Source organism: Tauraco erythrolophus, chromosome 25 (assembly GCF_009769465.1).
Source record: "Tauraco erythrolophus isolate bTauEry1 chromosome 25, bTauEry1.pri, whole genome shotgun sequence".
NCBI classification, from domain to species: Eukaryota; Metazoa; Chordata; class Aves; order Musophagiformes; family Musophagidae; genus Tauraco; species Tauraco erythrolophus.
The window spans coordinates 1,969,690-1,982,907 of record NC_141489.1 but is presented as its reverse complement, the minus strand read 5'-3'; the positions used below and the strand labels follow the sequence as shown (position 1 = coordinate 1,982,907).

The 13,218-nt window shown below is 44.5% G+C and overlaps 1 protein-coding gene across 1 annotated transcript in view; it reads right to left on the bottom strand.

Moving 5' to 3' along the window:
- NPEPPS (aminopeptidase puromycin sensitive) overlaps positions 1-13,218 on the bottom strand; it is a 40,004-nt gene that overhangs the window by 20,093 nt on the left and 6,693 nt on the right. The window contains 4 exon segments of the mRNA XM_086626497.1: positions 855-976; positions 1,936-1,986; positions 1,989-2,012; positions 11,120-11,204. Coding sequence (XP_086482623.1) covers positions 855-976; positions 1,936-1,986; positions 1,989-2,012; positions 11,120-11,204 — 282 coding nt within the window.

The window sequence follows — 13,218 nt, the reverse complement described above, 5'->3', positions numbered from 1 at the left end:
ATGGCTAGTCACTAGTGTGGAGTCTCTTCATGACACTTCCTGACCTCTGTGTGTAGAGCGTTTTATTCTTACTGGGGTAACTTATTTCACCTTTTTTTTTTTAAAAAAAAAAAAAAAAATGCAGCTGAAAAGCACTCTGTGCTCTGATGGAATCCTACAGTCTGAGCAAAATTTAGCAGAGTCATGACAGGAGCAAAGCTCAGTCATGTGAAAGCAGAGAGGGCACCCAGGCGTTCACAGACCATACACACAAGACCACCTATTTATATTCTGTCAGTAGACTGCACCCAAAAAATGTTCTATTTGTGCGAGGTACGTACTCCATGGTTTTATGTAACCAGGCAAATGACTACGAAATTACAATATGACATAAAATTCTGTCATTATGTTCAGGGCTTACATAATACTTGAGACAGAATCTGGCTCACATTTTGGATGTCATTAAGACACTGAGATAAAGGCAGAATGTCCTATTAAAAAAATTAATATACTTCATATCTTAAAAAAAAAATACACTTCATAAAGGAAAGTTATACAGAGATATGGACCACATCTAAATAAACAGCTGCTCTTAAACACTGCAGCTATTGTACCTACAGGATGCATCACACATTAGCATCATCCCTGGCTGGGGAATTTGCCAGGTGCAGAATTTACTGACCTTCAAGCCGCAACGTAGAGGCTCCTTTTAGTATTACCCATGCACACTCAGAGCAAGAAGCAAATAAATATGGATTGTTCAAATTTACCCAGAGGGTATAGCTACAGCTAGGAAAACTCAGGTCTTTGCTTCTCCTAAGAACAAATCCCAGGTCAAGAAGGACATTCTCTGAAAACAGAAGTATAGCTCGTACCTCAAACTGAGTGACAGCAGCATAGCGTGTGTCTCCAGTAGGGGTTGTGTATTTACTTCGGTAAAAACCTTTCATTTTATCATTCAGCTCCCCTACAAAGTCTATCTTTAGCGTCCCTGTCCCTGTAACAGAAGCAGATGGGACACTGTTATTTGCACGTGCCAAACAGAACGTTTTATTTGCTCTGGACCTCCAAGCCAGGCGGCTCGGCTGGCCCACTGCCCTTCGGAAATAAGACGTCCCTTCAACTCGTCTCCACCCATCACTTTTTTGCCAGCCTCCCTCAAACCCTTCACTCTCCTTACACAAAAAAACTCCAGCAGAGCAAGGCAGGCAAAGCCAGGCCACAAAGGCTGCTGCAGTACTCACCCTCATCTTCCAAACACAACGCAAAACCAGAAGAGACCTGCCTTAAGCCATTCGAGAAGTCCCATCCCACCATCCTACCTTTGAGGAAAGTTTGCAAAAATATAGGATGGCTGCTAAGTAATAACAGCCTCCTGTGACATCTACCACCAAAGATGGAGCACTGGCTGCGTTCAAGCTGGTAAAACAATTAGTCTCAGGATTTATTCTGCCTCCATGTCCCAGTGCAAAAGGGGAAAGCTGATCTTGATCAGAGAGGCAGCATGCCAATATCCCACAGAATGAAACACTAAAGTTTTATCACCACAATCTTTATATTTGTACTTGTCAAGATGAAATAAAACTGCTTTATTCAAACTGAGGAGCTGACTTTCAATCGACAAACTCAGAGCAAAAAACTGTGGCAGTTTCAAAAGAATCAGCACATTCACGCCTAGGAAAATACTGCAGCAACTCAGAATAGCTCATCCTCAGCAAGAGGAAAACAGACCAACATAAACAGCTTCTGAGCCTAACTCCCAACAGCAGGTAAATAATTAGAGTCACTTCAGGTGTTGGAAGCAAACATCACAGAGTACAGGTAAAAGGGGTGACCAACAGACTACCTCACAGTCAGAAATCAGGGAGGACAGAGCTGTCCTACTCCAGCTTTTGCAAGTGCAAACGTCTTAAACACAGAGTTGAAGCAAGCAGAAAGCCTGAAAATAGCTCTTACCTTTCTGAAGAGTACTGGGAAATGAGAGAGTAACCTTTTCATCCTCGTTTGATAGTTGAACCCTGTGGCATGTACCTCTGAAACAGGAAAAAAAAAAGACTACTTTGTTCCAAGTAAGACCCAGAGATGTTTTTGTAACTCATGAGCATTTAAAATGAACTGAATCAGCTGAATCCAACATGCTGCAGTTGAACAAATCAATGAAGATTTCAAAAAAACCCAGAATGGTACAAACGCAAGCAACCATAGAGAACCACCCATTGTCAGAGTGCCACGCTATGTTATCTTGCTTCAGACAACTAAATCTACCCTATTTATAGAATCACAGAATCATGGAATGGTTTGGGTTGGAAGGGACCTCAAAGATCAGCCAGTTCCAACCCCCTGCCATGGGCAGGGACATTCCACTACACCAGGTGGCTCAAAGCCCATCCAGCCTGGCCTTGAACATGCCAGGGATGGGGCAGCCACAGCTTCTCTGGGCAACCTGGTCCAGTGCCTCACCACCTCTGAGGGAAGAATTTCTTCCTAGATCCCAACAAATCTCCCCTCTTTCAGTTTAAATCCATTGCCCCGTGTCCTGTCACTACACACCCTTGTAAAAAGCCCCTCTCCAGCTTTCCTGTAGCCCCTTTCAGTACTGGGAGGCTGCTAGAAGATCTCCCTGGAGCCTTCTTTCTCCAGGCTGAACAGCCCCAACTCTCCCAGCCTGTCTCCATAGCAGAGGTGCTCCAGCCCTCGGATCATCTTCATGGCCTCCTCTGGACCTGCTCCAGCAGCTCCATGTCCTTCTTGTACTGGGAAGTCTGACAGACTTTACATCAGGCTATGCAGCCACAGACTCAAAGCATCACCTCCGTGCTCCTCCCACCTCTGCCACATCCCATCCAGAGCACTGCACTCATGCACAGCGGGGAAGTCTTCTGCTGTGCCCAGTCCTGAAAGCTGCACTGCTAAACTGTAAACTTGCAGCAAGAACCGTGCCCTGTGCAACACCAGGGATGCTGGTAGCAACTGCTGCAATCCTGGCAAATGGTAAAACATGGCACAAACTCACACTCAGTATTTAAAGCTTACATCAGCGCAGCAGGATTCTTACTAATTATTCCAAACAGGATGCTTATCGTTTAAGTAATTTGTGGATCTCACTTTGAAAAGACGCTAATATCCACAGCAAGCTGCTTTTGTTTGGGTTTAACCACAAAGGAAAACACAGTGTTGATTTTATTTAAAAATTGTTTTCGGAACTAAGGATCTACCTTGGAGTTTATATACCACTCAGCAAGGGCATCCAAAACCAACCAGATTTACACAGCGTTGGATCTATTCGTAGATGCAAACATCCAAACTATGAGGCCAAGCTGGATAGATGGGGCAGGGAATTGGTACACAGGAATTAAACTGTCCTGCAGCTTAGAGTTAGCAGGGCCCAGACAGAGCACCTGGTATTGCTTCCTTCCTAATTCATCAAGTCCCACTCACTGCATCCAAGGTGATATATCTATGCCCCTTCAACCAAAAAAAAATCTAAAATAGCTATGTAGGACCTCACTTTGCAAGTTCTGCTACCTGTGTCACTCTACGCTCAACCACAACCACCAGCTGTCTTTAAGGAACGCAAATCTGCACCAAAACAAACTGAGCAACACTTTCCACCAAACATCAGCATCTTGCACTGCTGAACTTGGTGAGCCTGGACACAACGATGCATCTTTCTGTGCAGACATAGGGGTATAACTCTAGATTTATAAATATAGCAAACATTTGGCAGTACAGTACAGTTTTTAAAGATATGGGAAGTGCAAAGAGCAATTTAAAGTAACAGCATCCCTGTCCCATCCCACTTGCATCACTCAAATCAAAATGCAAACATCCCATGGGTACTGAAATGCTAGCAAGCACCTAGCAACCTCTTTGGGTTTTCAAAACAGACCTGGGAAGAAAGATTCAGTAAATAGCTTCAGGTATCTGCTGAAGTAGATACTCATTGTGAGCTGTCAAAGAAAAAGGACAAAAAAAAAAAAAAAAGAATACTGGAAAGTGCTGTGATACATAGAGGTAAACATCCTAAAAGAAAAAACACCACTCTACCAACTTCTTCATTCCATGGAATTCTGAATGACAAGGCTTGCTTGGAACAACAATTTAATTCACGGAATGACCTGTCCTACACACTCAAGTACCGCTAGAAGAATCCAGGTATTCGATTTCAGAGGCAGTCTAAGCGCACTCACGAGATGCTCAGCTAAGTTGTTCCATATGTGACAAAAGTAACCGGAAACATGTTTTTATTTTAATAAAATTTAAAGTGCTATTTATTCTGGAACAGTGTGATTTCAGCTTTAAGTCAGAGTTAACCAAGCTCTGCTCACAGAGAACATAAATGCAGAAACTGCACGAATGCATTAGTCCTAACCACTGGTTTCACAGTGCTCTGCTCAGCATTTAATCAGAGTTAACCACCATGCTCGGGTACAGAACACAGAAACACTTCAAATAAAATAATTTTAGCAAACAAATTCAAATCCCCAAACAACAGTACAGAAACAAATTCCACCAAAAAAAATTTCTTTACAGGATCAAGCAGAAGAACTTTAGCGCATTAGTCTGTCCTGGGGAGTTCCAAGATTTTTAAAATCAACTCTAAGAGGGATGAGACAGACTATTTAAACGCAATACACGCCAAGGACATCACAACGCCAGCAAGTGCTGGGAAAGGATCAACGAGAAGTGAAGGTCCAGCTTTTCTTCTTCTAACTGTGGGACACTGAGGCAGAAAAGGAGGTGTTCGTTGTAAGAGAGCTGGAGAGAAGATATCCAGGGGAACAACGCTGATGGACAACACGCTAGTCCAAAAGAGGCTTCCAAGCGATGGAGAGTGGAGCTGATTGAACCTCTACATTCGTTGAGGTCCAAGGAATTTTGACCCTGGCTGTCTTTGGGGTCCCACAGACAACAAACCTGCTGTTCTGCGACAGCACGTCGGCGAGCTCGCTCAGAGGGAAGGATGGGCTGAACACTTGTCCGAAATGCATCTGCTCCTGCCTGGGAGGGATCCTGCTGCTGGACATCCTGCAGATGCCGAGCTGTCAGCCTGTGGTCAGAGGCTCAGTGAAAACCTGAGAAACGCCTGATAAAGATCTGCACAAGAATGCAGAAACACTCCCCTCTTACCCCCCCATTTGAAAACGACCACAGCAAACCCAAACCACTTGTATCTTTTTAGAACTTCTGATGGAAACAATCTGATACCAAAGACAAACAATACCACCACTTCAGGACCATGGCTCTAACCTACTGAAACCCAGAAACACAGAAGAATGAGCGTCACGCGGACCTTCTGCCAAAAATTGACAATGAATATCAAGTTTCCCCCTCCTACTCCCTCAAATGTGAAGTCCTCCCTAAGTGGATTGGAATTTGTAGCTCTGCTGCTTCGTAACCTTTTTAACCCGCACGAGGAAAGCCCCAGGAAGGACACAGGTAAACATTACCAGTGCTAGAAGAAGGTGAAGACCTTCAGTTTGTTGTTTTTTTTATCCCTGCAACAGCCTGGGCAAGGGAATTAACACCTAGCAGAAAGCAATCTTGTTTCAAACAGCTTCCCAACCTCAGTTTGTCTCATCCCAATTATCCCATGGTTAGAAACAAAGTTTTAACAAGTTATGGTTCACCCGGCTGGAAGCAGCCAGCTGGGAGCATGCTGTGCGCTCCCAGCACATCCTGATGCCAATCTCCAGGAAAGGAGGCCAGAGCCTGGTGACATCCCAGCACTGCCCCGCTCGCCATGGCAACTGCCTTGGGATGAGCGCCTAAAAGCAGCGGCAAGAGCACATCTGGAACAAACAACAGCCATCTACAGCTCCACAGCCACGTACTCATCGAGGAGTTGGTGTCTGGAAGAGACTTTCCACGCTCAACTCCAGCAATTTTTTGTAATTCTCAAAGAATCTGCTTGTGTATCAATTTCCGAAACAGCAGAATATAAGTGAAAGATTCAAAGTTCCATTTCTTCTTTTTTTTGTTTTTTTTTTTTTTTTAAACTAACTATTCAGTGCTGATAATTCAATCCAGAGCAAAGGAACCAGAGAAAACCATCAACAATACTTTTTGTTAGAGTTTAAGAGAACTGCTTATAACAAAGATGTAATTGCAGTAAAAGGCTGTCTGGATTCCTAACAATGTTGAACACAAAAGCTCCTGAAGAGAACACAATTTTGGCAGCCGACTAACTTTGGAGAGTTTGGCACTGCAAGGTTGCAAGTTAATCACTAGCACATTAGTACACAGCCCGGACCAAGTCGCATGAGAAAATAAAAAGCTGCTAGTGCTCCATGTCTTTGGAAAAAAAAAACACAAAAAACTCGGATCTAGCCACCCTCGCAAACTCAGAGCGCTACGTATCAAATTTTACAGCGGCGTTTTAAATAAATGACAGTCCTTCCACGGAGTACTTCCTGCAATTGCACAGTAACCAGATGGATACATCAATTAACGATCCCGATTTCTGTACTCCGCGCTTATAGACGTGGAACGCAGCCAAAGGTTTAAAGCCATGTCAAACACACACGTATTTCAAAGGGAAGACAAAGCCAAGCGCAGAAGACGGAATTTTTTCAAGTAGCCCTCATTCCGTGGCATGGAGAAGTCACAGGCAACTAAGGCAGCCCAGAAAGCCAACCGTGTCCTGGGCTGCATCCAGAGCAGCGTGGGCAGCAGGGCGAGGGAGGGGATTCTGCCCCTCTGCTCTGCTCTCTGAGACCCCACCTGGAATACTGTGTTCAGCTCTGGGGTCCCCGACACAAGAAGGACACGGAGCGGCTGGAGCAGGTCCAGAGGAGGCCATGGAGATGATCCAGGGCTGGAGCACCTCTGCTGTGGAGACAGGCTGAGAGAGTTGGGGCTGTTCAGCCTGGAGAAGAGAAGGCTCCGGGGAGACCTTCCAGCACCTTCCAGTGCCTAAAGGGGCTACAGGAAAGCTGGAGAGGGGCTTTGGACAAGGGCGTGTAGTGATAGGACACAGGGCGATAGCTTTGAACTGAAAGAGGGGAGATTTCGATGGGATCTGAGGAAGAAATTCTTCCCTCAGAAGGTGGTGAGGCACTGGACCAGTTGCCCAGAGAAGCGTGGCTGCCTCATCCCTGGAAGTGTCCAAGGCCAGGTTGGATGGAGCTTTGGGCAACCTGGTGTAGTGGAAGGTGTCCCTGCCCATGGCAGGGGGGTTGGCACTGGATGGTCTTTGAGGTCCCTTCCAGCCCAAACCATTCTGGGATTCCATCACTCTCAGGTATGGCAGCTTAATGAACTTGCACGCCCCAGTGCAGTGTGTGTACTCTCCCCACTCTACCTGCAAATTAAACACCTTGGCTTAAAAAAACCACCTCCGTGTTGACACGGCATACACCGCCCTCCTTCCCGCATGAGCCACGGAACTACGCGGACGCAATTCCCCGGAACGATAACGCTCTCCAGCCCTTTCACATCTTCTCACGTGTTTCAAACGGGTGGTTGTAAAATCCTTTGAATGAGTCAGAAGTATTCTTGCAAATCAGATATTCCCAAACTGCCTGTGCCAACGCAGCTCAGGCCTCCTCAAAAAACCTACCGCTAAAAATTCTGTCACATCGAGTCCTCTCCAGAAGAAAGGAAGAAGACGAGCTTTTCTACAACAAAGAAAGGTTTCACAACAAATCTAGTCTGCTACAGGCAGAGACAGTAGTCTCATTTTCCCACCTGGCCCCAGCTGCATATTCCCATTCTCTTCCTTCCACTGGCATTCACACACAATCATCAGGATCAGGAAGATCATCTGTTTCCAAACCACTTTTTTTTTTTTTTTTTATCCCCCCTTGTAGAGGCAGTTTTCAACCAGTGCAGTTTCCTGATCCCCGTGGCTGCACAACAGCACAAACACGAATGCCAACGGAAGGGAGGGAGGAGGACAAGAGTCACTGCCCCTTTCCACAGCGGCATGGGTTCAGAGCACCTTCCATCACCGTGCAAGGGTGCTCCCAGGCCAAGGGATACAGCTTAGACACAGCTGGGTCACACTGCTCAGCTCTCCATAAGCAACCAGTGATCTTTTGTTCCACTACAACTGCTAAAAACCAGCTCCTGGAAAAAACAAGAACAATTGCTCATTATGATTAGTGGGAGGAGCCAGCCGGAACTTCAGTGACGGAAAACTCAGTCTTTGGAGTGGCTTTGTTCCATCCCAGCACACCTGGCCCAAAGGCAAACCCACAGCCTCCCGTTGCAATCCCTCGTTTTATGACGAAACAGAGAATCTTTCTGCTTCAAAGTACTGAATCACCAATCTTGGTTTATTATTCACTGTCGCTCAATTGTGGATTATGCAGCAAATTTTTTTACTTTGACTTTAAAACTTCAGAGATCCTCCCTCAGCTTCCTCTCAAATATTGGGCAATAACCTGATTTCCCTGCAAATTTGCATTAAAATTCCAAAGACTAAGCTCTACCCTCGGCTGCATCCATCTCTACAGCGGTGAACAGGAGAGGGCAAACAGCCCACAGTTCTAGCTCAGATTTCGATCGTTGCACAAGCCACAGTGCAGCATAAACTCAAAATTAACGAGAATTATGAAGAAAAGAATAAACTGTTCTGCACAGAAGCCAACAGATCGCTTCCACAAACAAGGGAAAGGTAGCTGTTGGACAAGAAGCTCTCTTCTTCACACAGCTACTTTTCGGAGCAGAACCACACTTGAAAGAAGATAAGTGACCAGTTATCTTTTGTCTCACATTTACAGACAAGCGGAGACAAATTCTTCCCCACTGAGGTACAGAACTAAAAGAGGTAATGATTCTTCCCTAGAGCCTTTAAAGGAGGAAACATCACCAACTTCCCACTTATTTTCAAACACCCATATAGGCAACTGGTGCAAGGCTAACCTGAGTAACTAAATCTAAATGATCTGTAACCTGAGCAACTAAATCTAAACGATCTGGCCAGTATTTCTGGTCGTTCCGTGGCCTATATTTCATACTGGTTTTGAGACCAGTTATACAATTACCATCCCAAAGCTGTGCACAATAGAAGCATTAGTAAGACTGACTTGATCTGTATCAACAGGTGCCAGCAAACAGTCTGCCAATTTCATGCAATTTTCCTTCCAAAGCCATTATACTTGTCGGCAGTTTACCAAACTGAAAGAGACGTTTTAACCTCATGAAGCCTGAGTATAATAATAGTAAACATGTGACAAAACTGCACCTCAAGTACGTATGACACAACAGCGAGGTGAGTGCCTACAGCACAGTGCTGTACTCATACTCCTGTGTGGCCAGAGCGCCACGTTCAAGGCTATTTGAAAAAACAGAATGAAGAAATTTAAGCCACAGAAACTCACTTCCAGTGTACTTGGGTTTAAGTCTCCATTAAACTCTACTACTAACTTTGAAGTTACAAGGAGTATATTACTGTTACAGAACGGAAAAACAGACCCCTATAAGAGGGAAATCAGTCAAAACCAACAAAGATAATGCATTAAAATAGAGAGATGTCTATTTTATGTATTTTTCCTGATTTGACTGGAAAGAGACTTTAGTCCTAGGTACCTTTTCCACTTATTTTCATTTCCTCAACAATAAAATAAAAAATTAATAGGTGGTTTGGGCCTAGGGAAGGCAGTGGGTGGAGCAGACTCCATGCCCACTCTGCTATTACTGCCCCTCTCGTTATCGTTACTCGGTACAAGAAGCAGCTCCAGGAGCGCTCGGTGATCTCTAGCTGATGGGATGCACGAATGGAGCACCAGGGTACAGCCCGGGCCCCAGTCGAGCACGTAGGGAACAGCACTCTCTGCTCTCACTATCAAAACTCGGTGGCCAGACTCCAAACTTTTGGGTCATACCTTCTCTGCCGCCGCGCTTCCCGCAGCGGGCTCTGCTTTTCCACAACACCCACCGAACGCTGCTTCCTTAGGACGGAGCTCCCCATCCATCCCAACCCCACTCGCTGCTCTGCTTTCCTTAATACTGCATTAAAATCAAAAGTCGAGCCAGTTGAAACGCAAAGACTCATTGCAGACATCCACTTGCACAGACAAACCTGTTAGCCACAGGATAACGCCACTACAACAAGAATTGAAATTGTCCCTACCAAATCCAGTCCAGAAAATTCAGATTTCCTTTCTTCTTTAGGTGTTCGAGCACAGCCCTTCTCTCCCATTCCTTTCAGCTGTTGCATAAGCATACTGGAGAAGTTTAAACCTAATGAAAGGAACACCTTTCTCCTGCCCATCATGGAGATCGCTCCTTTACTTCACAATCATGGTTTTGGCAAAGTGCTTCGTGACATCATGGTGGCATTTTTCCTACGGAAGCTCTGCAGAGCTCTTTGTCCTCTGAAGGACTCACAAACAGCCGTACACAGTGGACCAAACAGATACTGGGTATAAAGAGCAAAGGCTCCACAGGAAAATCAAAGCTCTGCACACCGTTGGACCATCACTCTCTTTCAAGGAGCTTATTTTCCACACCTTAATCACTTCATGCTTCAGTTGCTAATTTTTTTTTTTTTTGTGCCTGCTAAATCTCCTTGAAATGTAACCAGGGATGTCAACTACTACAACTGCGTGTTACAAACAGGTCCTGCTGCTGCAGTTTCTCCAGTAACTTTCAGCCTTTCACTGAACTGGACCCCAACCACTGTTTCCTCCACACAATCACCTTTTTCTGTTTGCCCTACACTCAGAACATACTCCTAAATGTCAATTAAGTGTCTCCTGTACTTTTCCAAATCCTTCCCAGTAGCATTTCCCACCGCAGGCCATTATTGATGCATTCCTTATCTAAGCCCTTGTCACAGATTCTGTCAATATTGAAGTCCACAGGTACAGATCATGCTCTTACGCAGATCTCCGGTATAAAGATAAATAATCATGTCAAAACAGTCAGACATCCTCTTGCCTACGACACTCGGGCATGACAGAGCAGAACGTTGATTGGGGAAGCCTGAGGCAACTATTCCTTCACACAATGCAAACGGCAGTGATAAGAGAATGAAGGTTAGATAATTAGTTCTGTGCTTCTAGGCGTAGGTTAGCTTATCAAACTATTACCTAATTTTGCAATCAAAGTTGTTAACTGTTGGCAACAGCACCTCACATCAGAAGTTAAACGGATTAACACGTAAAAACTCCAGCAAAACAAGTAATCCTACCTTCATCTCCTTCTGGCGCATAGGAAGCTGTAATAATGTCGATGTCAGCACAGTTCATCACAATTTGGTTGGTTGCCTGTTTCACCTGGAAGAGAAATTTTATGAGCATCAGGAAGAAATGGTTTTCCCTTGCTCCCTCAGGTAGGCACTCCCACCTCCCCTTTAATCTCAAAACCCCTCCATCATCAAGTGTTTGAAACAAAGTTTAGTGCTTCAGAACAGAACAAAAGAAAAAGACATTCTGAGCGCTCTCCTTTGTTTTGGAACACGCATACTCGAACCGTGGTCAGGCCATCTAGGCCAGCTTATCACCAATGTAAATTATTTAAGGGAATGAACTGCCTGTTAAAATTGGTATGTAAGCTTGACAATAGGGCCCTTGTACACGCCTGGGAATCCAAAACCAGTAAAAATAGATAGAGCCTGCAAGCTTCCTTCTGGAGATGACCTACAGGGACTACAGAAGAGCCTCTGATCACAAACGTGCGTCTCAGAGATGATGAGAAACACAACCTACAGCACTGCCTTCTAAACTGACGCCACTGTAAGAACTTCTCGGGTTAAAAACATCTGCCAAGAAACTCGCCTTTACATTTTCCTGAAAGCTTTCCTTCTGCCAGCTCTTGGCTACACACACTTCGCTTTATTTCACAAGTGGCCAGCTCCCAGTGTAGTAATAAACTGCCTCGCTGTGCCAGCTTTCTGTTTGGATGCAAGAGCTTGAATACAGAGGAATTCAAATGAAATATCAATTAATTACAAAGGGGTAAAATATTTGGGAATTAAACTAGGAATTATTTAGAAACTTATGGCTGAAACCACTAGAATCATCACACTGGATCGAGCTGGTAGTCCTGCTAGTCCACGATAGAACTTCTAGCAGTAGACAATGCCAGTTCTTTAAATAAAGGAGCAGGAATTTCTGTAACAGCCAACTGGAGTTGAACATATGCACAACAGAACTGCCTCCTACCCCAGAGAGTAAGGTCCTTAAAGCATAAGGACTTGTATTCCTTTCTTGTTTTTCCACTATTATAACCTTAAAAAGCCCCATTAACACCTGTGCCCATCACTCTAGCTATCCATGCATGAACACACAGCAGAAACCAACTGGACCACTTTGTGATGGCAACTGGTTTCCATGAATCAAGAGCTCCTCCATCTCGCAAAATCAGTGGAGTGCTCTGCACGTGCACACCAGCTCATCACTCAAGCATCTGAATGTGAATCCATTTATTACAAGCAAGAAATAAATAGTAAAATAGTGAGCTGTGAAGTGTCATAGCTGAAAGAGACACCGCTCTGCCATAAAGGAGCTGGTATCCATGCAACACGAGTAAAGGGAAGCAGATCTTCCGTCTCAAGCTGTTCTACCTAGGCTCACGGAAGAAATAGTTCCTTAGTCACTGTGTACACAAAATCAAATTCCAAGCCTAGTCAGCGATAAGAGAGGCTCAAGAAATTTAAATGCATTACTTCATAGGCTTACCCACATCGTAACAACAGTCCATCTAGTCTGATACTCGGTGAATCCAAGGGCTAGTACCGGATACTCCAAGGAAAGCCAACCCCACAGAAGATGGCTAACACAGGACAAACTAACTCAGAATTTCTTTCCAGCCCCAGTCACCGACTTTGCTTCCGAAGCCAACATCTGTGGCTTATTCCTACTAACAGAATCGTTTGTATAATAAATATTATGTAAGGGCTTACACTTTTTCACAAGTGCAATTATTAGTGAATCTTTCCAAACCCTGCTTGCCACCCCTGCAGTAGTGTGTAAGAGCTGTGTTGTTACCACCACGTTGCCTCTTTGTGGTAATAAAACCAAAACAGTGTTACCTGATAACCTGATTCTAAAAACAATATCCTTGCAAAGCACAAAACTAGACAACGGAACAGTGAAGTGTCACAGGTTAGACTTGATGCTTCGAGTAAACATTTACAATCTGATTATTTTTATTTTTTAATTTGGTGTGCATGAAACTAAAGGATTACAACACCTCCCAAAACCTAAGATCAAAGCCCAACAATTTTCATCACAATATTAGGGTTTGGGGTTTTTCAAGGTCTTCTACAAGACAGAAAAATCAGAATGA